We start from the raw sequence: 26,200 nt of genomic DNA on the forward strand, positions 1-26,200 counted from the left end.
GTGACGTGTACAGAAAGTAACCTGAGCTCAGGGTCAAACTGAAGACACTGGAGCTGTGATGCTGCAAAGATCCTCTACAGGGCCAAATTTGCTTGTATTTCCACATTTGTAAGTCGCTTTGGATGAAAGAATAAATGTAATTGCAAATGTGTCCCCTGGCTAGGACTTCTGCTAAATTGTGTAGTGTAGTGCTGGATGAACTGTTTGAGTAAGAAAATAATTACTTTGTTGTAAGAATAAAAAATCATTCCAGTGTTCTGTGTTGTACGTTCAGATGCGAGGACATCACTTCTTTTTATCGGATGGTGTTTTATTTAAGAGAATAAAAACGATAGAAATGCCAGTGTTATTGAGGTCTAGACTGATAAGATGAGGCATGTCAGCGTAACATACGGGGCAAGGTCAGGAGAAGCGAAACAGGAGTGTGGTGATAGCAGCAAGCATTTAACAATACTATAGACATTTTTGGGAGGGGTGGAGGTCAATAAATACCACAAGTGATCTCAGATCATCATATTCGGTCTGATCGTGTCTGATTTTGTTCCAGGATGGGCTTTTCTCAAGTTCTTTTTGGAGTTTTTTTGCTTTCCCCAAGCATCGTAGCACAGAAGACCGCCGGAGAAACGTAAGAACTTAATATATTTTTCTGGTTTTCTCTGAGAGCCTTGTAGATTTACTATGAAGAGATTTATAGTACAACTAATATTTTTGTTAATATTGTATGAATGGGATTTCCTCAAAATAGCTCGATTGATGAATGGCTGAAAACATAAAGTAATAAACTGAGGTTTGTTGAAGAGGCTGATGGAGAATTGGTCAATTCTAGCAAATTAAACAAATGAAAAAATAAACCTCATAACTACAGCTCTATACAAAGGTTTATCCAAGACTATTCCTTAAGTGAGGAAAATAGGTAAACAATATAAATGTGTACATCTGAACATCACTTGACCTCCTGCTGTCTTCTGTGTTTCACCTTCCACCTGATCCTCGCACTCCAGTCCCCGTCCGAGCTTGCCTCCAACCAGGTACCGTAACAATATAAAATGTTTACATTTGAGATACTCTGAATTAGTGATGCAGGGATTCAAATGAGGCTTAATATGCTTAAGTGAGGAATATAAAAAAGTATGTACAACGCTGTACATACTTTAATCTGTAAATATTTATCACAAAGTCCATCTATTGTACAAGTGAAGCAGGATTTCTCAACCTTTTTCAACACCATCAGTAACACCATTTAAGGGCTCAAAATTCTTGAACAATCCCCCCCCCCCCCCCCAAAAAAAATAAATAAATAAATAAATAAATAAAAAAATTATAGCATGGACATTTTATTTTGTAATGTTTCTAGCTAGAACCTCCAGCATTGTCATGCAAAAATACACTTTTTTATTTTAAATAAGGACTTCACATGCTGTCTGGTGTAAAGGCCACTTTGATTAACATGCTGTCACTGCTGTGGTCCTGTGCAAAATATGCTATCAGTAATATTATTATATATTATATATGCTTATAGAGTGCAGTTGCTGTTACAAACTGTAGAGATGGTGAACATCAAAAGGACAGAGCATCGCTAAGTAGGAACTAATAAAAATATTAGTATTAATATTCCCTTTTTTTTGGTCAATAGTTTTTACCTCTTGGCCGTGACCTCCCAGGCTGTAGGGGGCACCACAGAGACGCTATGTATCACAGTGAACCCCTATAAAGAAGTCTCACTGGAAGTGAACCTGGAGCTTAATGACAACAGAGTGGTACTTCTGATGGAAAAATCTATTAAAAAAGAATACTACCGCTGTATCCCGTTCCAGGTCAGATGCCATCTTAAAACATTTCTCACCTCACAGGCAGGGTTTCTTATCTCCAGTGATGAGTCTAAATGTTTCCCATCTTCTCTAGCTCATGATTTTGATTCTCTAAATATGTTTACATGAGTTCAGGTTTGTTAATTAACAGATGAAGAATCAGAAAAACACCTCTGATTTAAAGAATATTCAAGTTGATTTTAATGGAAATGTAATAGGACAAATGAATAAACAAGCTTTGAATGTTTTTGCAATGTAAAGCCTGGTTTGCTGTATAATATTGATATAAAACTGGATATAAATAAATAATAGTGTAATGTTTTCTAAAGTTGCTATGTGTTATGATTTTGCCGTTTTGTTATTAACAGGTTCCTGTCGTAAGCGTGGAATCAGTAGCGTCTATTGACATTCAGATAAATGGAGAAAGCACATTCCTGAACAAGACAACAAAGATCCTCATCAAACCTCCGACTTCTCTGATTATTATTCAGACGGATAAACCCATCTACAAACCAGGACAAACTGGTAACACTCTCTACATGGATTTTCACACTTCCTGCCTTCTGTTTTCCTAGGTTCCTGCCCCAGAGCCGCCCTTAAATTATTTAACCCTGTTTTAAAACCAAATCAATTTCAGAATGCAACAACATTATAGATATTATCTTTTATTCTCTGTAGTGATGTTCCGCATCGTCTCTCTGGATTCCAATTTCCTCACCTACAATCAGACGGTACGACAACTTTTACCATTTCTCTAAAATACTACAAAATATACAGTAGGACTTTCAACAAAAGTCATATTCATCAACTGTTATATCTGTCTTGCTTTGTAAGCAAACAATTTTAAATTAAACGTGGCATTAGTTGTGTTTTATAGTTCCTCAATATTAAGTTTAATAAATTAAGGTGAATAAGTTGGTTTTCCTAAAGTATTAAGTAAAAATATCTAAGTCCAAACCTTAGTCCAAGCAACTGCTGAACTTGAAAATCACAGGATTCATCAAATGTATTACTAAAAAATACTCTCAATGTATGTTTAACCTGCTTTTATCTTTTCTTATTGTTTCAGTTTCTGACAATAGAAGTGCAGGTACGTGATGTGTGAAAGATTCAACACTTACTGTATTAACTGGGCACTTTGTGTATTTATGACTTGCTATGTCTTTAAAACAATAATAAGTGCATTTACAGGCTTTTTCATTAGAAATCTTATAACTATTATTCTGACGCTGCTCTTATTATAAGTTTGTAGGGAAAAAACTGAACATGTTATTCTCATTAATGGAGGTTTTTGAGCTCATCACCTTATTTGTGGCACTTTTCTGGACTGAGATCTAAGAATATTATATTTTGTTTTTATTTTATTTCAGGACCCAAATTCGAACCGCATTGGTCAGTGGCTGAACGTCTCCACAAACAGCGGTCTCGTGGATCTGTCATATCCTATAAACTCCGAGGCCACAAAAGGATTTTATATCATCACTGTCTGGAAGCAAAAAAATGAAGCCATCACACAATACTTTGAAGTCAAGGACTATGGTCAGGCTCAGTTTATCTTTATAAGTGTCCTTAGAATACAAATATATCTAATCTTTATTTTTATGATTGGTAAGAACAATATTGACGGAAATACCAGTTATTTAGTATTTTTATTTTCTTAATATGTCCTGAATACAATGTTTGTAATATACAGTAAGTATGAATTTAAAAACTGCTTACTTATTATTCAGTAGAGAAATTGATCCAAACCTGTTTTATGAAACTAGTATAATATTTAGTAGTTTTTTTCTTTTTTGCTGTTTTACTTATTAACCAGGTTGACACTCATTTCTATATTTAAGGCTCCAAGCACCTGGTCAGTAAATCTATGTTAATGAAGTTTATATGGTTGAATTAAAAATAAAAAAAAAATAAAAACAGTGAAACTACTAAATTTATGACTTTTTATGAATAATACAAATCTTTATAATGAATTATTTCAATTAATGGTCTAAAATATAAAAACATTAATGATGTGAAAGCCAGGAGCGTGTTTGGACGGTCAATTTGGCCTGTGACTGCATTTTTCTAGATTGTAAAATAAATCTGTTATAAAGCTCCATGTAAAACATTTAGAGACATACGACTGGGTTCTAGAAATAATCCTTGTCAAATCTGATGACTGGTTTGAACACAGTAATAGAAGTAAATGAGAATAGAGTAAATTAAATGATCATCTACTAAACACCACAATTCAGATTAGCAGCTGTATTTTAGCACTGCGTTTATTGTCTCTTTTAGTTCTGCCCACGTTTGAAGTGACGGTCCAACTTCCTCCAGTCATAACCATCCTGGACACACAGGCTACGCTGAAAGTGTGTGCTAAGTGAGTGTTCAGTACTCAGTAATGTTCTTTCTCTTAATGATTTTTTTTAACAATACAATTGTAACATACCCAACATGATGTCCATACTGGAAGTCTGACTTACAAAATTAGGAAATTATTGCAAGAAATGAACAAAGCTCAAACATTTATGTTGGAAAAGTTATTTTTTACTATTGCTTCACTTAAATAAAAAAAAAAGTAATTTATGTTGTTATACTTTTTTTTCCATTCTCTGCAGATATACATACGGGAAGCCGGTGAATGGGACGGTGAAGGCCAAAGTCTGCCATAACAGCTACAGATACTTCTGGTTCCCACCAGGAAGCACAATGCCACCAGACATCTGCAAGGACTATATATTCAAGGTTAATCATCTTACTCTGAAAACAACAGAATATGCTCATAAGTGAAACAATAATGCCTCCTCAGATACTCTTTTGAATCAAAACAATGTTGTTTGCAAATTTTTCGTACGCTAACTTTTGCATTACCTTTAAACCATTTCATTCACTTTTGGACAGAATTTCGATGTATGTAAAACAATGTTAATTAATGTTACCGATGGTGTTATTGCGCCATGTTGTCACTGCTATATTATTCTGCTATATAGTATTAAAATATGTCATATTAATTTCATGGTTTGTTCAGCTTAAGTAATGAACTAAACAGTGCATGCATCAGTATTTAAACTACTATGAAAAGGGATTAATAAATACGGATGTAGTTCTTGACCATTTTAGGTTTTTTAAAATTTTTTCCCATTCGTTTACTTTTTATTTTTGCTTTAGACTGACAGGACAGGCTGTGGAGAAATTGTCTTAAATCTGAATGAATATGCTTTAACTGATTCACGCTATGAAAGTGTAATCAACGTTCAGTGTGATGTCGAAGAATATGGCACAGGTAAGAGATTCCTAAATCAAGCCTCTTGTAGTAATGGCTTCATTATAATGTTTAAGGTTTAAAGTTTATATTATTATTATTATTATTATTATTATTATTATTATTATTATTATTATTATTAGCACTTAGGATGGTAGGTCTAAACACATTTTTAAATATTTACCTTTTCCAACATTAAACTTGTATTACTACATAACTAAATATAACTATAACTATTTAACACTATATTATAGACACAGAGTGGCCAAGGTTTTGGCCAAGTTCCACTGCACATGCAAAAAATCTGTTTGGGGAAAACCAAAAATGTCCAGTGTATTTTGTGGTGAATGTGAAAAGCATATGGGTTGGGTTATTTAAAGGAAAAACTGCATATGATATCTTAGGGAATGAAAATATATTGGATATATTTTTAATTTTCACCCTTAAAAATATATGCTGGCAGATCATTTTAACTCTGTGTTAACCCTGTAGGTGTGACTCTGCCTGGTTCAGGCAGCTCTTTTATAACATCTAATATCGTGACCATTTCATTTGAGAATTCACCAACAGTGTTTAAGCTCGGAATGACATATGAAGGAGAGGTAATTTCATTATTGACCTTTAAAATTAATTGTATGTTTTGTTAATTCGCTTCTTTGTTAAACATTAATAAAGGCACTGATCTAACATGAACAGCCCCTAGCTATCTGTTATTACATAGCAAATCAAGGAAGTGTGCTAATATTAGGCTAAATATTACATTGTGTTCCTAAAAATCTAGCCAATTTTGCTTGCTAGTGTAATTAAAACCCGTGTCCAATTTCAATACCAGTTTATTTAATGTTTTACTGTGTAATGCAAATTAGTAGATGAGTAAATTAATTATAAACATCCAGCAAATTGTGTTACTTTGTAATTAAATCCATAACATAAAATAAGTTTCCTAGCCAGATATTTAATATTGTGCAAACTATTGTGTGATTAAAAGCAGTATTTTGGGCTTAGTCAAGGTCTGTGATAAGTTAATTGATTTGATGTTTTTGTTTCTGATATTGTCCTCTGATGTTCCTGTCCATTTTCTTTAGGTTAAAGTGACCGGCCCAAACGCCAGTCCAATGATAAATAAAGAAGTGCTTCTGACTGTAAGTTATGCTAATGTTAAAAATTCAGTCCAAAGGCTGGTTACAAATGACAAAGGCATCGCAAACTTTTCCCTCGAAACTCAACCATGGGGTGTGGAGCAAGTCTCTCTTCAGGTGGGTGGAGTCTTTCTTTCTTTTTTTTTCTTTTAAAAAAATGAACTCATGTTCTGCTCATGTGAAATATGAAAGGCGTCTCCATCCGTTTGCAGTTTTAAACCCTCTGGTCAATTGCAATTTCTTGTTTATATACTGTTTTTAAGGGTGCCATAATTATTAGCAGTTTGTTTTTTTGTTTGTTTTTATTCATAAAGAATGGGTGCTTGGTAAGGCATGGCACATGTCTACTTGGGAGAAAGCAACCAATAATAAAATGAACCAATGAAATGAAACGCTAATAAATTCTGTACTCTCTATTATTCTGAGATAATTTCTCCTGTTAGCTTCTAATATGATGTGGTGCCTTCAGCTAAATAATTTTTAAACAAATTTTGGATAGACATCAACACAGGATCTACAACAGAAACAGAGTCTGTGAACTATATCTAGTTTCTATAAATTTATACGGAGATATATGATTTATTTATGTTGTTCAGTCCACTGAAATGCTTTACTGGTTCCACATCTAGACAGTGGAGCACCAGCTGATGAGGCCTGATATAACAGCTATAAAGATTTGTTGCCTCACTATCTACTGAATGTATTATGACGAAAGAATGCAGCTTTTCACAAAATTGAGAATTTGTTTATGGTTTAAAAATATGTAATATCTTAGTGTTTTATTTTTCTGCTTTTCTCTAATTATTCTTTTAAACAGGCAGAGTATGAAATGACTAACAGACCAGATGTATACGTGGAAAATCAGCTCTCACCACAGTACCCCACAGCCTACCTCAATCTTCAGCCTTTCTACTCCAAGAGCCTGAGTTATATTAAATTGAGAAGCAGCTTGAGGCCTTTTAGCTGCAATAAAAATGCTGTGATTGAAGCAGAGTACATGATACATGATAATGCATACACACTACGCCAGAAGACCTTATCCTTTTTCTACATGGTGTGCTTGGCTTTCACTATAACGTTTATAACATTAATTTATAATCAAAAACATTGTAACTCATTGGATTTCCAGCATATATTGTATGATGCTTGCCTTTGTTGGTATTTTCACTAACAGAGTTGGAAACTACAATTTCTGTACTAACTGAACTGAACACTTGTACTTACTCAAATACTCAATCCTTGTATGTTTTCAGTTTTTCATTTAAACCTTCCAAGAAGTTCTAACTTTTACAAATGACTAAAATCCTTTAAAAAATAATAATTGTAATTTATGCATTACAATTCATGCATCTTCATTTTTCTGTGTGTAGGTGATGTCTAGAGGACATTTGGTTCAAAAAGGAAGTCTTGCTGAGCCCATAGACTCAAAAAGAGGTTAGTAAATATCACACCATCCAAAAATTAACTCCCCATAATTTTTTTGAAAGAATGTTGTTTTGCAAAGGTAAGTGCTGGAAAACATCTGAGTTGAGCATGTAACCCTGTTCCTTGAGAAGGGAACGAGATGCTGCGTTTAGCATAACACTATGGGGAGCGCCTCTTGCACGCGACCGACATCTGAAGCTTGTGTAAAATCATGCCTATTTATAGGCCTGCCATGATAAGGTGATGTGGCAGTTAAACGAGTTGCGTGATATAAATATGGAACCTGTGAACCGCACCATCAGTCTCTATTATCTGAAGCGAAAATGCAATTCACAGGCCTGCTCCGGTATGACAAAGCTACGCAACGTCTCGTTACCTTCTGAGGGAACAGAGTTACATGCGTAACCCAGACGTTTCTTTTCAAAGGGAACTTTGATGTTGCATTCAGCATAACACTATGGGAATGAGAATACCCACTTTGTCATACCGAGAGTATTGCCTGTTTAAAACGACCCAAGCCTGGGGTGGAATGAATATCCAGGCTGTAATAACGAATGAATGTGAGTGGCGTAGACCACCATGCAGCAGCACACATATCCTGTAAGGATACCCCTGTGGACAAAGCCTTCGCGGAGGCAACCGCCCTAGTGGTATGAGCCCTTATGCCCAGAGGCGTAGCAAGACTATTACCTCATAACCAATAGAGATTGCTTCCACTATCCAATTAGAGATGCGCTGCTTTGACAAAGCATCACCTCTACTGTCGCCACAAAAGCAGACCAGCAGCTGCTTCGACTTACGCCACTGGCCGGAGCGGCGGACGTAAGTACAGTTAGCCCTTACTGGACACAGCAGGTGCATTTTCTTTTGTTCTGGTCTGAGGAACAGAGGAGGGCAGAAAGCCTGCAACAACACAGGCTGGACAGCCAATGTAGGCACTTTAGGAATATAATCCGGCATAGGATACAGGAAGGCCTTGGCTAATCCAGGGGCAAAGTCAAGGCAGTAAGGGGCAACGGTGGGCGATGATGATCGCAAGCGAAAGGTGCTCCTCATAGTGTTATGCTAATTACAACGTGGAGTTCCATTTGAAAGGGAACTTTGTTTTAATGCTATCTTCATAGCCTAAATTCTAATTTAGATTTGTAAAAAGTTTTTCATTTAATTTGTCCTATTATTATTAACCCCTAAATGGCACTGTATTGGTAGCTGATGCACTTAAACTTTGAATATTTATCTGTTTTGTAGTGGAGATTAGAGGCACACTGTCTCTGTCACTGAGAAACATGCTACAGTTGTCCCCGGTTGCTCAGGTGGTCCTGTACACAATCCTTTCCAGTGGTGAGGCTGTGGCAGACAGCATGAACTTCCCAATTCGGCTGTGTTTGGCTAACAAGGTCAGAAATGAATCCTCACAGGTCGCAATCCTTTTTTTGCCCTTTTCGATACCCAGGTCTATAAAATGACCCAATTTCAAATAGATATGTGGATATAAGATTTTTTTCAATAGAAACAGAGCAGTGGCCCTAGTGTGGGGCTCTAGTATAATGTTATGCTCCTTAAGCTAACAGAGAGTAAGGCCAACACCCCTCCAGAGGTACCTCATATCAGGCACTGAAATCAGGCACTGCCCACAGCTCATGACCATAGGTGAGAATACGGAAGTAGATTGACTTACCCTTTGTTCAAAAACTGAACTACTTCTTCAACACCATGCACCAGTACAACAGTCATAACACTGCTTCTGCTAGCCCAGTCTGTTTGTCAATTTTGTGCTCTGTTTTTCCATCAATCCAAACTACTTAAATCTCCAAACTACTTCACCTGAAGGGAGCCAGGGACCTAGAACTTGAATATGTTGATTTTTATCCCACCCCCTTCACACTTAGGAGCCAAATGTTAGTCAGAGTTTAGATTTAGGATTGTACCAAAAGAACAACACCATCTTCAAATATTTGGAATAGTACTAGCCATGGTCCATGGCTTATGAGGAAATTGCACAATTCTTCCTGGATTGTAGGTTCAACTCTCAAATTTAGTGTCCTCTCCAGAAGACACACACACTCAAAGGCTGAGGAGTGGGATTTGCTATAATTGGAAAACACGTCCAGGTCCACGATTTTATTTTTTATTTTTTAAATAGTGACCACCATCCCAGTTTGCCAGTCGAAGAGCACCAACCCAGATCCCCATGCAACATTAAAGATGCATGTAAACTTCATGACCCCAACCTTGTACAGTCTTCAACTCTATTCCATTCATATCTGTTCAAATTTCATCTTCTCTACGCTTGCCAATATGAAAATGACATTTTAACCTCAGCTGTAGATGGACTTGGGTTCTGATGGAATTATTGGTGTTAAGGTAGGAGTCAAACCTCATCAAGGGTGAGTCTTGTCTCTAACCCTGTGTATGGTTTTCATGGATGGAACATCAAGATGCAGTGTTGATTTTTCATCAAAAGCAGAAGTTTGTTCTAAGGCAAAAGAGTTGTATTATTGATATACTGAGAGACAGTAGATTTCTTTTTAACAAAGCAACAAGCCAGCTCTGTGAAGCAACAGTTTAGTATTACATTTAGTATTGGACTTGACAATACCTAAATAAAATATTCATATGTTGGTTTTGATAAATTACAAATTCTTGGTCTAACCAGAGGCGTATTTATTTATTTATTTGTTTGTTTGTTTACTTGCTTACTTACGTACTTACATTGTTGTGTTACATACTTACATTGCCTAACCAGAGGTTTATTTATTTATGCATTTATTTACTTACTTACTTTACTTACTTACTCTTTCAGGTGTCTCTGAATTTCTCACAATCATCGGAGCTTCCTGGTGGTCAGGTGTCATTGATCCTGAAAGCCACCCCAGGATCACTGTGTTCAGTGAGGGCCATCGATCAGAGTCTATTACTGCTTCAACCAGAGAACGAGCTCAACACCGAATCTGTGGGTTTAATCTAACAAAATATCTTTGAGTTTAGTCATTAATGTTATAGCTTGTTTTCAATACATGCAATGTTGTTAATTATAACAATAATTACAACGGGATTTACAAAGTTTTGAGGAATGACGTCACACCCGATTATTCCAGGTGTTCAACATGCTGCCTGTCCAGACGTTATCAGGATATCCATACAACATCTACGACGAGGATTCATACCAATGCTTGGGGGGAACACCCATCATGAACATAATGGCAGAACCACAGTCAAGATTGATTGGTTATTTTCCAACCTATGGGAAAATCGATGTGCACAACACCTTTAAAGTAAGACATTTTTCATTAAAAAAAAAACTTTGGTGTTGGTGTTTTATATTTTGTCTCTTGTGATTAGGAATGTAGTGATAATCAATATTCTACATTATACCACAGCACTGTTGAAATCTGGATACGGATAGTATACTGGATACAGTAGTGCAGCTGCAAATCACAGGTTTATATTAATGTGGTCATTGTAATGCAGATAAATTTCTATATGAATCTCTCATTCACAGGCCATTGCTGGATGCTCCACATAATTTAAGACTAATGGAAAATGCATTAGAAAGGTTTTGGGTGGGTGGGAGGAGGGGGTCAGCACCTCTACTGTGCTGACACTGGAGGATATACATTACTGTACTGTATTATTAATTTCAAGCGAGAGAAAAAGAAAGGCTGGTGAGGGAATGAATTATAGCTGCTATAATCTAAGTGAGAACAGGAACTAACTTGTTTCACAAATGGACCTATAAACAGTATGAGTTACAACATTAAAAACTGTCATTTTTTTCTCCAAATTGCTGTGGTATAAGAGGTAGAAAACACCTGGAGACATATTGTTATAGGAAAATAATCAACTTCGGGTTGGTAACCGTAATCCTGATTCATAACATCTATCCATCTTTATTTAGTTTACTCTAACAGCATGACATTGAGTGATTTATTCATTACTTATTCAGCAGTATACTGATTTTCATAGTGAATGATTCCAAGTATCATTTGCAGTACAATATTATACCCCTTGCTGTACCTTCATGAGAAGGCTTGCATAGTGAGGGCAGTATTTTTGGGTAGACATAAATTGGGAAAAAAATTACATGGAGTACTGCTTTTTCCCATAATTATGTTCCTGTTTTGCCTATACAGGTAAACCTATACTTGTAGTAATACTATAAAACAGTATTGTGAAAATGTTATAATCTATTATTAATTATCTTCAACATGCAAAAATAATTTTGTGTTCCCATTTTTTTTTTCTTCAGGATGTTGGAATCAAGATCCTCACCAATGCCATAGTCAAGAAACCTTCTGAGTGTTTGCCGTTTATGAGGAGTGAGTGGTTTTTTCAGTCATTTCCTTTTTGACATGATATGTGTATGTTATATCACTGTACAGCTCCATCCGCAGATGAGGTAGCCATGGCTGCGTCAGCCCTCTTTGCCAGAGATGTTTCAGCTACCTCGAGTTCATCAACTGGATCAGTCGCACCAGTCGTTACAATCCGCAAATATTTCCCAGAGACGTGGATTTGGGATCTCGTTTTAGTCAGGTGTGCATGTTTAATTGAATTTTGTTTCCACTTTCTTCAGGCTGTGTTACTGAGTTTTTGCTTTTTTCTCTACAGTCAGACTGGAGCAATGGCTGTTAATAAAACGGTTCCAGACTCCATCACTACATGGCAGCCTGGTGCATTTTGTACATCATCTGTTGGGTTCGGAGTCGCACCAAAAACCCAGCTCACTGCCTTCCAGCCTTTCTTTGTGAGCCTCACCATGCCGAGCTCCGTCATCCGAGGAGAAGTGTTCACGCTCAAAGCCACCGTCTTCAACTACCTCCAAAGCTGCATGATGGTGAGTAGACATGTTTGGTCTAATAATATTTTATGGAAAAAGATGTGGCATCACAGTGTTAAGAGAAAATGACATTCAGATGGGTTTTAATTTCCTGCAAGGATTCCTCACAGATAGTATTGCCATGTTTTAGAGCATGTTTTATTACAAGCTAAGTGAGTCAATGAAAATACAAATTATGCTGTGATGTCATTTGTCATCTGGTGTCACGCTACTTTCCTTGAATAAGGATCGACTGAGGAAAAAGTATGGTTAGTTTTCAAATAGCTGATGGAATGAAAACTCTGTTAAAGGTGAAGGTGATTTTGGCTGGCTCAAATCAATTCTCGGCACAAGTGTGTGAAAACTGCAGTTACACAAGCTGCCTGTGTGCTGACGAGAGCCAGACCTTCTCCTGGACCATCACACCACTGGTTCTGGGTATGTCAAACGTTTCAACTTAAAGGTCATAGAAAATGCTGAGAAGGAAATGTAAACCTTCTGACTTTAACATTTCCACAAGTTCATCACTTCACTGTCAATAGAAAATACAGATTAAATATTATAAACTCATAAAACTGTAACTTCAAACACTATTTTTTTAGAGCGATTTTGTGGCCCACGAGTGGCCTGGTAATGACAAAAAATGTAAACAATTTCCACATTATATTTAAAATAGAAACAATTTCAGTCTCCCTGTTAGATCTTTTTCCTGAACAAAATATAAATTGGGAACATGATTTAGTTACATTAAGTAAATTTTGAAGTTCTATGGGTACCAATAATTGTCAAACATGTACAGTACTTTTGTTAATTAAAGATTAGAGCTTTCTCAGATTTTCATCATGAGCTAATAAACCATGAAGACATTTTTCAAAAACCGTTTTACCTTTATCAGTGGTGTTAATCGTAGAGCTGACTGATACATCACATATTATAACTAACCAGTTAGCAATAGTAGGTGCTCCAGTTTTAGAGTATAATTAGTGATTTCAAATGTGCGTGTGTGTGTGTGTGTGTGTGTGTGTGTGTGTGTGTGTGTTATAGGGCAGGTAAGCATCAATGTGACGGCGGAGGCTGTGAGACCATCGACTCTGTGTGGAGCAAGTGCGGTTACTGTACCACAGAAAGGACGCATCGACATGGTCATTAAAACACTGCAAGTGAAGGTGATTACATTATTATTATTATTATTACAGCCAGAGACCTCTTGAACTGTGTGATTACATTATTATTATTATTATTATTACAGCCAGAGACCTCTTGAACTGTAACATACATTTCTTAGTACAGATTTATTTTTTGAACATAATCCAACCTTTCAAATATTAAGCTCATTGTTTAAATGTTTACAGTAATATTCTGTTTGTTTCTTGAAGCTACAGAAATTTATATTTCAGAACTCACATTCAAATGGCCAGTCAAACAGGCAAATACAACAACAGGCAAAAATAGCAAACTCAATACTAGTCAGTAATAAATATGACTTTGATAGTGATGCACTGTGATTTCCATTACCTTACAGAAATTCTTAAAAGTCACACAGCTCCCTTTCCGATAACCACTTATAACCACTTAGCGTTCCTATTGTTTATCTATTTTGTCTAGAGAAAACTCTACTAAACATGGTAGAAAAAATACCTACTAGGCAAAATATATACCGGTATAGCATAACACTAATATTTAATATACTGTATAAATGAACACAGGATGCGTTGATTATATCATTGTTCAGCCTATCAATATTACATTTCAATTAAAATTATTTTTTTCTTGTTTCTTTTGTAGAATGTTTGTAGCAGATGGGTCTGGTCATGCTTTAAGTGTGATTTTGGTCCATATTCAGAGTTGAGTTATGTATATGTAGAGAGAACATTGGTATTCAGATGTCAGATTTAACTTTGGACTTAACTTCTGTTCAGATGTTCAGTGTGATGCACTTCTTCAGTCTGCATTTTCTATTCCTGATTTAATTTATTTATTTATTTATTTACAGCTTTTTTCTTTTTAGACAAGGGCTTAAAGTTGGTGGTCTAGATGCTATTGAAAAACTCTCAACTAAAGGAACTTCATAATACTTCATTATCTTCTTAATATACTGTACAATAAATATTTTCATATATTTGAACTTAAGTTGTTGCTCTTAATACAGCTATTTGACTGACGATGTAATTGTGCTTGATGATTGGATTATTATTCTGTTGCCATTTTCAGGCTGAGGGAACCAAACAATATAAAAGCTACAATGAACTTCTCTGTCCAGGTCAGACTCACTTCATTCCTTCACCTTATTTATAATGTTTAACCATCTGATTCATATTATCATTTGTGCTTTGGAATTGTTCACTGATCATTTAGTGCTTCAGTACAGAGCAGTTTATGATTCCATTGCTCAGAAATACATGGATTATTTGGTGTAGGGGTCACTGCTCAGGAGGAGGCATGCGGTTAATTCTATACGGTTACATTTACATGACATTTACGTCTAATTAATCAAAGAATGCTTGCACAGGATGTGATCCAAACACACTGACGACAGTTTAAGGGTCTTGTTTAAGAACTAAACACTGGGTTTATGCAGTTGTATCACATGTTTTCCCCTTGGCTTTTGTTTTGGTAGATGGTATTGTTCAGAAGAATGTCTCACTGATTCTGCCTGTGGTGTTCGTGCAAGGTTCAGCCATGGCCTCAGTCTCTGTCCTGGGTGAGTTGAAGAACTGTTTCTATTTCATCAGTTTGGACCATTAGTAGTAGCATTTGAGTATAACTTAGCATCAGAGCAAGTTAATCAATGAGGCAAATAATGTGTGAAGAATATATTACAATAGATTTCAATTTAACATCCCAAAATACAAAAGAAAACAACAAATTGTCATCTGATTCTCCATCAATCACTTAGAGATCAAAATTATTGAGCTTTGTATACACTTCCATCAAAATCCTTTCTTGAATTGAGACTTTATCATGGTGAAGGGGCTTGTCGTTTAAGTAAAAGACGTTTAATAGAGAGAGACAGGCAGACAAATCCAAATCATGATACAAGAGCGTGGTCAAAACAGGCAATGGGTCAAGCGATCTACAAACAGGCATAAACTGGGCAAGGCTAGAAACCAAAACAAGAAACGAGAAACAAACTCAATAAACATGAATCAAACCGAGAAACGAGGAACAACCGCTTGGTAATGAGAATACACCCAATACTAGGCCAAGTCATGAGGTTCAAAAAGTCTCTTATATACTTATACTCTTATATACTTATATACTGTGGAGTGAGTGAGTGTGAAATTGATAACAGGTATATGTGATTAGAATTCCGGAGAAGGTGAACGTGCGTGTGGGAAGTGTAGTTCATGGCAGCCATGTTTGTAGGCTGCAGTGCAGGATGGGAAATGTAGTCACTGGTTTGCTGTGATATGACACAAATAACCATCGACCTTTTTAAAACAAAAGTATTATACATACTAAATATACTAAAATATTATGATAAATGAAACATTAAAATAAAATAACAAGTCAAGCAGGAACACAGTGCTAGCTTTAATAACACCCACTTTTCACAGTCTAATCAAAAGTAAAGTCTAGAATTGCATTATTTCACAAACAAATATCCAATTATATTTAGGAAGAAAAATTCACTGTGATTTCCACTGCACATTGCCTTTAAATAATCTTTTCTGTGCAGGAGATCTGATGGGCCGAGCTCTACAGAACCTGGCGCGTCTCCTGGCGATGCCGTATGGCTGTGGAGAGCAAAACATGCTGCTCTTCGCCCCCAACATCTTCATCCTGCTGTACCTGGAGAGCACCAACCAGCTCACGCCCCAGATCAGGAGCACTGCCCTGACCTACCTCGTGAGCGGTGAGGATTTTGAGTGTTATACTTATACTTATGTACTTATGTGCTATTTTTGTTTTTATTTTTAATAAATTTGCAAAGATTTCAAACAAACTTCTTTCATGTTGTCATTGTGGGGTATTGTTTGTAGAATTTTGAGGAAAATAATTAATTTAATCCATTTTGGAATAAGGCTGTAGCATAAAAAATGTGGGGAAAGTGAAGCGCTGTGAATACTTTCTGGATGCACTGTACACGTACATTGCATTAACATCACACAACTCCTTGTTTGTTTCATTTCCTGTACAGGATATCAGAGTGAACTGACTTACAAACACATTGATGGATCTTACAGTGCTTTTGGGATGAGTGATCCATCAGGCAACACATGGTGAGTCTCATAGAATGCAGCTGTAAAAAAGCTGAAACTAAACAAGTAAAGACTGAAATACGCATCCCCCCAATAAACCAGCACTCATATTTCTGCTTCACCTGCTGAATGTCTTAATTGTAAAATTTCAAAGCAATTCTGGACAAACAGAAAAACTAGTGGTCATGTAAATAGTAACATGTGTGTCACTTTGTTACAGTAAAATAATCAATATCAACGTAGTGTGATGAAGCGGATTTACTCTTACCACCCTGAAGAGTTTTATTCCTCTTACACCACAACAATGCCAACAATGAAAATTGTATAATTACATATAAATCTTAATTACTAATGAATACGCGTGACGCATCATACTTTTTATTAATTTATAGTTACATTTAATGTTGTGGAAAGCCTACTCAGTTCCTGGTCTCACTGCTATATTGGCTATAAACGGTTGTCTGACTGTTACAAAGCACTGACACTGGAGACTCCTTCCATAAATAAACATCTCACAGAAAACAATTAAAAGCCATATTAAATCATTATATATTATATATTTATTCAGTTGTAATGAACCCTATGTTTATAAATTTATCAATTTATATATAGATGCATTTAAGTTGACGTCTAAAACACAAAAGAGTCCTGCAATGTTTTCTATATTCCAAATAATATTTTGGTTTTGATTTAAGACTACAGACCTGATCATGTTTGTGTTCTCAGGTTGACGGCGTTCGTGATGAAGTCTTTCGGAAGTGCCAAGCGATACATCTTTGTAGATCAGGTGTTTGTAGATCAGGCGAAGGCCTGGCTCAGTCAGCAGCAGCAGGCTAACGGATGCTTTGCCTCAGTGGGACAACTCTTCCACACTGACATGAAGGTCAGGAGACCAGTCTGAGTCCAATACCACGTGCTGTTAGAGGACAATAATTAACAGCAGGTGGTGTGATGAATAATGGAGTTAAAGCTACAACCTTAATGTTGATTATTTTCCTCTAACAGCACGTCTTGGAGTGTTTAATTCTTATTATAACTCTGCAATGTGCCAACAATTACATTGTTTTGTGTATTAAAGATTGATACTTTATCGTTTATAGTTACATTTTATGTTCGTTACACAAGAAACTTGACACAGCTTGTCATATCACAGCAAACTAGCAACTCCATTTCCCAGAATGCACCACAGACTATAAACATTGCTGGTGTTGCCTACAACTCTCAAACCCACGCACACACAGACTCATTAACCTTCTCCAGAATGCTAATGAGACACACCTGTTCCCGGTCACACTCACACCATGCTTTAAAAGAGGCTGCTCACACATTACACATTTGCAAAGTAAACGCTCAGTTGCCCTAATCTCCGTCATTACCAAGCCTTTCTGTGTTGATATTACTTGTTTTGATTCTGCATTGCACTTGACTGTGATTATCTGCTTTACCTGCTCTAGACTGTTTGCCTGATCTTTTGTCCTTTGCCTGTACTCATTTTTGAGTTTGCTTTGCCCTTTGGACTGTTATCTCATTAAATCCACAAAGAGTAAACTCCTCTGTTACAAAGTGCTGACACTAGAGACTCCTTCCATACATGTTACATAAACTTCTGTTTAGAGAATACTTCATCATAAGCAATTACACATTTTTTAATCAATTTATTATGTAGATTGTCATAGTAAAAGTCCCTGTGAATGAGCTGTTACTATAGAAACGATATCAGATTAGAATGAGTGCATTAATCTAAACCTCCATTTTGTAGCTGCTCTACTGTCAGAATCTACCAGTAAATATAAACTATATTTAATTTTTGTTCTGAAAAATTACAGTAATATTCTCTCTCTCTCTCTCTCTCTCTCTCTCTCTCTCTCTCTCTCTCTCTCTCTCTCTCTCTCACTCTCACTCTCTCAGGGAGGGGTGAATGATGAGGTGACCCTCTCTGCGTACATCACAGCTGCAATGCTGGAACTCAATTATACATTTACGGTGAGTCAGCTGTTTCACTTATGGAAGTTTCCATACACACAAATTCAGTGAATTGAAATGAATATAAAAACTATTAATTAATGCCCAATTTCAATTCACCTCACACCTCCAGGGTTGGGATCTGATTCCCACCACTGCCCTGTGTGTGCGTAGTTTGCATGTTCTCCCCGTGCTGTGTGGGTTTCCTCCGGGCTGTCCAGTTTCCTCCCCCAGTCCAAAGACCTGCATTGTAGGCTGATTGGCATGTCCAAGGTGTCTGTAGTGTATGAATGGGTGTGTGAATGTGTATGTGATTGTGCCCTGTGATGGATTGGCAGCCCGTTCAGGGTGTGCCTTGTGCCTTGTGCCTCATGCTGCCTAGGGTAGGCTCCAGGCTCCCAATGACCCAGTAGGAAAAGCAGTATAGAAACTGGATGGATTTATTTTAGATGTTTGCTAAAAACAAAACAAAACAAAAAAACACATTGAGTACATTTCAGATGATTTTTGTCTGATAATTTATGGAAAAACAAATGTATATTGAACACCTTGTTTTAAAATGTCTTACTGTATAAAAAACAAAGAAATTAACAACATGGACTTGGACTATTGATTTGACTCTCTTGGATGGATCATGATGTTCACATGTTAATATGCGTACGACAGGATTCTGTGGTGCACAAGGGTCTCGAGTGCCTGAGGAATGCGTACACTCAGGTGAACTCCACCTATGCCAAGGCTCTCCTTTTCTACACCTTCACTCTAGCTGGAGATCAGGCGATGAGGAACATGTTCATCTCAGACCTGGATGCAAAGGCCATAGTCTCAGGTTCGATGTTCCAAGTCTGTCTGTCTATCAAAACACCACACAAGGAAAAATTGACAAACCTTCTCCAACAGCTGACACAGGGCGCCGTACATGTGTAGGCCAATATTTAATAATGGTGTAACATAATGACACTGTCTCTATCTGTATCTGCATAGTGCTCTGAATAACTGTATCTAGAATGGAACTTCTTTCCTTCCTCTTTTTCTTCCCAATTTGGTCACCCAATTCTCACCCAGCATCCAGCCTTCCCCTATCATAAGACATCTATTAAGCACAGAGGGTGAAGGCTAACACATTCTTCCAGCCAGCTGCAACTGTTGTTCATGCTGCGTAACAGGGCAGTTTAACACACTCGGAGGTGTGCTCTCTGCCCTCTTCTGCATAGATGAGCTCTCAGGCACCAACAACCATCTAGTCTTGCTGTGATTGACAGGGGAATGAATATACCATCCCTCCCACCCAGAAAGCATCTGTATGGAAATGTACCCTGTACAAACACATTCAGACCTTTTTAAACCTTTTCATTGGACAACCTTGAGTCAATGGCTTCAGTATTTCTCTAATATCTCCTTCAGGGGGCGGGAGGTACTGGAGCAGAGTGGATAGTGGGTCTGTGACGGACTCTTTGGAGGTGGAGATGACCTCGTATGTGCTTCTGGCTCTGATGTCTGGACCCCAGCTCTCCGGGTTTGATCTGGGTTACAGTACCAGCATCGTCCGTTGGCTTTCTCAGCAGCAGAACGCCTTCGGGGGCTTCGCGTCTACACAGGTACAAACCTTCAACACATCAGTCTCATATTTTAGTTTGAATGGCTTTTCCCCCTTTAACTTCACACCTTTTACACAAAAATATACTTATAGCACTTGCTAATTATTGCATAAATGTTATTTAAAAATGAACAGCTATGTCATAGCTTATGTGACCAGCTGATGTACTGAATTGATGTACTGAATTGAACAGTAAAATGAAAGGAATAACTGGACATCTATATTATTTACTTTCCAATATTGTTTATGAATCTGCACTAGTAGCTAATCTACAAGTGTGTCCCAAAGTCTAGACTGCATTTTTTTTTGCACTGCATCATTAAAGCGTAATTCAGTTATACTTGGACACAATGGTCAGTTTATTTAGCTTAATTTCTCATCCATATCTCACTCTGTCCAATTACTTTTCTCTTTATGTTAGGGTTTCCAAATTAAAAAAAAAAAAAAAAAAAAAAAAAAAAAAATATATATATATATATATATATATATATATATATATATATATATATATATATATATATATATATATATATATATATATAATTATACAGTTATAACTATTTTAATTATGAACTAAATATCAAAATTTTGTATTTAAAAGTAACATTTTCTAAATATTTAAATAAATATTTTAATCGTGTAAAAATAGAGAAAATCAGGGTACCTTACTATTACTTTTCTATTATGTATGAATATTTTTTCATATATACTAAAAAATAAAGCTATTATTATTATTATTATTATTATTATTATTATTATTATTATTATTATTAAAGTACACATATGGTTAGTAGTCACTTAAATTAAAATGTGTACTTGGGTAAAACAACTACTTCATGAATAGAGTTTGATCACATTTTTGTTCTCTTTATACTCTTATCCATCATACAGGACACTGTCGTGGCTCTCCAGGCTCTGGCGAAATACAGTGTCGCCACCTACAGTCCAGCAGGAGCTGTTACTGTTACAATAACATCATCATCAGGGCTGATTAACACGTTTATCATCAATCAGAGTAACAGGTTGCTGTATCAGGAGAGAAAGCTGCAGGAGGTTCCTGGAGATTACAACATCACAGCACAAGGGACAGGCTGTGTATACGTGCAGGTTGGTATATCACCATTTCTCACATTACTGACTCACGTCATCTCCTTAGGTTTAAATATGACTGAAAGGTGGATGAGTTGTGCTAATATTGTGGGGTTTTTTCCCCTCTAGTTAACTTTGAGTTACAACGTCCCTCCTCCTCCTGACCACACTTCATTTGCTGTCTCTGCCTCAGCATCTGGAAACTGCAGCATCCCAAATTCATCTCTGGAAGTGAAAATTACTGTCAAGTGAGTGCCAAAATCAAAAACGTGACATAAATCAAGAATGGAGAATTAGATCTATTAATATTTGCATACATGCTGTAGCGAGGTAAGCCATCAGTGGGGAAAGCACAGACAGACATGAGGCTAAGTGTCAAACGTAGTGAATTTATTTACACTTTGTCGTAGCGTGTGCATGTAGGAGTGGTCCCTACGGGGAAGTGCTAATGGGCGGGTGTCATCCGTGGGGCGGTACGCGCCATGCTGGAGGTTTTCCAAGAGCCTGGAGTTGGGTTCTCTCTTTCAGCCTTGTCGCGGATACAGCCAAGGGATGGAGCCTTCGTTCACGTTCGAACTTTCTGCAAAAAACACACCACAAGTTAGTAAGTGCACCGGTAGAGTCCTCTCACCCTTTGTTAGCGGAGGATTGCCCTTTTATGTTCTCCTTTCAGCTGCTGGATAGTGGAGATTGGACACGCTGCTTATCAGCCGACAGCCGTGCATTGTGGCCGCTCTGAAGTGCTGACCGGCCAGGTAGTAACGGGGCTCCTCGATGGCCCATTTTATTGCAAGTGCCTCTCTTTCCACGGCAGCATATCTCCTCTCAGCGGGTGACAGCTTTCTGCTGATGTAGAGGACCGGATGTTGTTCTTCCTTGAAGGTCTGTGAGAGGACAGCACCCAACCCAGTCTCGGATGCGTTGGTGTGCACAGATGAGGCAAGGGTGAAGTCAGGGTTCTGCAGCACTGGGGCACTGGTGAGAGCCTCCTTCAGGGCTTCCAACACCTGCTCTGCTTCCACAGACTATTTCAGCCGGTCCTGCTGGTCCTCCTTCAGGAGGGGAGGGGGGGGGTTACAGAAGAGAAGTTAGGCACGAACCTGCGGTAATACCCTGCCAACCCCAAGAAGGTACGTACCTGTTTCTTCGACGTGGGCCTGAGGTAGTCCTTCACTGCCTCAACTTTCTTCGCCTGTGGCTTCAGCCTGCCCTGGCCAATACACTAGCCCAGGTACTGTGCCTCGGTCAGCCCTAGGTGGCATTTCTTGGGGTTGGCTATCAACCCGGCCTTCCGGAGTTCCTTCAGAACTTCCCCTAGGTGGAATAGGTGGGCTGATCAAGTGGAGGAGTGGATGACCACATTGTCCAGGTAGGTGGCCACGAACATACGATGGGGTCGCAGGACAATGTCCATCAGCTGCTAGAACATAGTGGGCACTCCGTGTAGCCTGAAGAGGAGAACCCAGTACTGCCAATGCCCGGTGGCCATGCTGAAGGCCATCTTCGGTCTCGTGTCCGGTACCAGCGCCACTTGCCCAAAGACATTCGTTATGTCCAGGGTAGATATGAACTGGGTCCTCCCCAGTCACTCCACGAGGTCGTCCACTCAGGGGAGGGGATAGCTATTGAACTCGGAGACCTGTTTCAGCTTCCGGAAGTCATTGCAGAGCTGCATACTTCCATCCGGCTTTGGCACAATGACAATGGGGCTGGACCAGGGGATGTTGGACTCCTCTATGATGTGGTCCTGCAGCATTCGGCCGACCTCCTCCTTGATAGCCTTTTGACGGGCCCCTGGGACATGGTAGGGCCGCTGTCTTACCACTACTCCTGGACGGGTCTTGATCTCGTGGTGGACCAGCTGTGTCATTCCTGGGGAGGTGGAAAACACATCAGTAAATTGGCCCACCAACTCTGTTAGCTTCTGTCTTTGTGTGGGGGTAAGATCTTCCCCCAATTCTACCAAGGTACCCTTTTCGTGATCTGTCATTAGGGCCGCGAACGCAGACACTACCGCCGACAGTTCTATCCACTTCTTCAGCAGGTTCATGTGGTAGACCTTTGTCTCCTCTCGCTTACTGGGCTGCTGCAGGCGGTAGTACACAGTGCTTTTCGGCTCGAGGACTGTGTACGGGCCCTGCCACTGGGCCAGAAACTTGCAGGAGCTACTGAGCACTGGTAGGAGTAGCCGCTCATCACGTTGGAACTCCTGAGCCTGGGTGGGACAGTTGTACACCCTTTTCTGTTCTTCCTGGGCGGCTCGCATATGCTCCTGAATTTTTAGGGTCACCTGGTCAATCTTCTGCATCTCCTGCATGTAGTTGATGACTGAGCAGAATGGGCCACGAGAGCCTGGAGTTGGGTTCGGCCTTTCAGCCTCGTCATATATATAGCCAAGGGGTGGAGCTTTCGGTCGTGTTCGAGCTTTCTGAAGAAATACACCACAAGTTAGTAAGCGCACCAGGAGAGTCCTTTACTAGCGGAAGATCGCCCTTTTATACTCTCCTTTTGGCTACTGGATGGTGGAGAGACATGCTGTTCATCGGCCGCCAGCCGTGTGTATTGTGGAACGATTGTTTATAGCTGCTGTAATGTAAGTTACTGTAGGGTCACAAGACAGACCACAAAATGAAACAAAGTATTTATTATAGTGTATTCATTAAATAATCTATAATCATTGATGTAGATAAATATAAATCTGTGAGATGTATAAACATAATGTTCAGATATCTTTTATGTGAGCATTTATATGTATATTTATAAGGATTTCTGAGACAGTTAAAACACTGGATCTGCATCAGTGTTTAATGCATTCTTAAATAATAAACATAATCTGAGTATAATGTGAGTAAATTTTCTCTGGTAGAATTTACTTTTAGAAAGCTGAGTTAATTGGATTAGAATTCTTATCATAACATTTGATGAGCAAATCAGAAAGTGTGAGGGCTTTAATGATCTTTTAATTTCAGGTATAACGGTCAACGATTGGTGACCAACATGGTGATCATTAACGTCAAGCTTCTGTCTGGATTCAGTGCGGACGAGACGTCTGTGACGCTTGTGAACAGCACTTCAAATGTAACGTAGACCTTTAACTTTAATTAATATTATACACTGAACATCGAGTATCAGGGAAAAGTTGTTCAGCTGTGGTGACAGAACAGTTTTCATTCCACAAATCGAACACTTTTATTCGTTATCATATTACTGGATCAGTTTGTGTTCACATGTTTGATTTTGTTCTTACAGTCTACTGATGGATCTGTGAAACGTGTGGATCAAGCTGATGGTGAAGTCAATATCTACCTGAATGTAGTAAGAGCACACACACAGCTTTACTAAAACACTGGGTTCCTCTGATGTTCATGTTAAAATCATCTCTGTAACTATTAAAATTGAACTAAAACCACAACAATAACATATAAGAATGAGCACATTCATATAAACCTGTGATTTGTAGCTGCAAAGCTGTCAGAACTGCTGTTATAAAAACAATTATCACAGCTCTGTGCTGATGAATTTTCTATAACATAAACAGATTAAAAATGTATAATTGTTGATGTAGTTTTCTGTAAAGAGACATTTATGTAACATTTATGGAAAGAGTCTCCAATGTCGCTGTTTTGTGACAGTCCGAGGTAAAGCTGTAACATAAAAAAAAATTCCAACATCTTCAGGAAGGGGTTTTACATGTTGTGGTTTCTCAGGAACATGTCAAATGATTTATCGTATTAACTTTGATAGAGAAACGAAGAGGCTGGTGAGAGAATGACTGTTTATAGCTGCTGTAACCTAAGTGAGAAGAGGATTAAATTTAAATATAATTTGATCAAAAAAATGTATGACGTTCTCTAATAAAAATTGTATTTTAACAGTATTTGGAAATTGTTGTGATATAAGAGGAGTAAAACACTTGGGGGTGTGCTGTTCTAGGAAAATAATCAGCATTGGGCTGGTAACAGTAAGTCCGCTTCATTACACCACCCTGTCACTTAGTATTTTACTATAATAGCACCACAGAGAGTTTTATTCCTTCTGACCAATCAGAAACAACTTCATGGTATATAAGGGTGACGTTAGTTTTAATCTCATTTTCTCTGCCTCTTAATCTGTCCTCATCAGCCATCAGCGGGATCCCTGATCACAGACTCAATTTCCATCAGTTATATTTGCATCAAGATTGAAATAAGATTATTATTATTATTATTATTATTATTATTATTATTATTATTATTATTATTATTGTACATTGCTATAAAATGTAATGAGATGGTCTGAACAGAACAGGAGGATTAATTTTGTTTAATATCTGAATGTTTCAGCTGACAAAAGGAGTGGAGAAGGTGTACACCCTGAGGATCGTGCAGGACATTGCAGTGGCGAACCTGAAACCAGCCGTTGTGAAGGTTTACGACTACTACGAGACCGGTACGCATCATTCTGTTAATCTTTATCAATCATTAAAAGCAGATGTTTTTCTGTCCAAAAAGCTTAGTGTATGAACTTAACCATGGTCTCTATTTTTATCTTTGACTTTAGGTGACTCGGCTGTAACTGACTACACCTCACCATGCACTTAATACAGAAAACGTGTGCTTTTATCCATCATCTCGTTTCCTTTTTACTTTTTTCTCCATATTTTACTTTCATCTACAGTAAAAACTTTGTAATTTCACAAAAGGTTAGTAAGTACTAAAGGACAGTTTATTTTTAAGTTAAAGAAAAATCTGTCTTATTATAATCAAATTAAATATACGGCACATCTTTTGGTGTGAGTGTAACGGACACAATGCAGGAGATTTCAACTTTGTTCAACATTATATTGTATATCATCTGCTTAGAATTCTTTATACTGTAGATGTAATCACAATTGATGAGGTGCTGAGAAAAAATGTTAATAAAATGATTAAAT

At 37.7% G+C, this 26,200-nt stretch overlaps 1 protein-coding gene across 1 annotated transcript; it reads left to right on the plus strand.

The window, feature by feature from the left end:
• The first annotated feature begins 548 nt into the window (after window positions 1-548).
• On the plus strand, window positions 549-26,200 carry LOC108265156 (alpha-2-macroglobulin-like protein 1). Its single transcript, XM_053680552.1, has 35 exons — window positions 549-625; window positions 1,634-1,814; window positions 2,177-2,333; window positions 2,487-2,539; window positions 2,878-2,898; window positions 3,179-3,347; window positions 4,089-4,173; window positions 4,412-4,538; window positions 4,962-5,076; window positions 5,548-5,657; window positions 6,141-6,197; window positions 7,012-7,248; window positions 7,565-7,628; window positions 8,868-9,016; window positions 10,423-10,572; window positions 10,718-10,894; window positions 11,869-11,938; window positions 12,014-12,155; window positions 12,231-12,456; window positions 12,750-12,876; window positions 13,483-13,604; window positions 14,650-14,698; window positions 15,056-15,139; window positions 16,118-16,294; window positions 16,580-16,661; window positions 17,367-17,523; window positions 18,549-18,623; window positions 19,269-19,431; window positions 20,007-20,200; window positions 21,091-21,306; window positions 21,418-21,536; window positions 24,258-24,366; window positions 24,538-24,603; window positions 25,611-25,716; window positions 25,828-26,200. Exons 1-35 carry the CDS (start codon window positions 549-551, stop codon window positions 25,866-25,868), a joined length of 4,254 nt encoding a protein of 1,417 aa, XP_053536527.1. The 3' UTR covers window positions 25,869-26,200.

Source organism: Ictalurus punctatus, chromosome 5 (genome assembly GCF_001660625.3).
Source record: "Ictalurus punctatus breed USDA103 chromosome 5, Coco_2.0, whole genome shotgun sequence".
NCBI classification, from domain to species: Eukaryota; Metazoa; Chordata; class Actinopteri; order Siluriformes; family Ictaluridae; genus Ictalurus; species Ictalurus punctatus.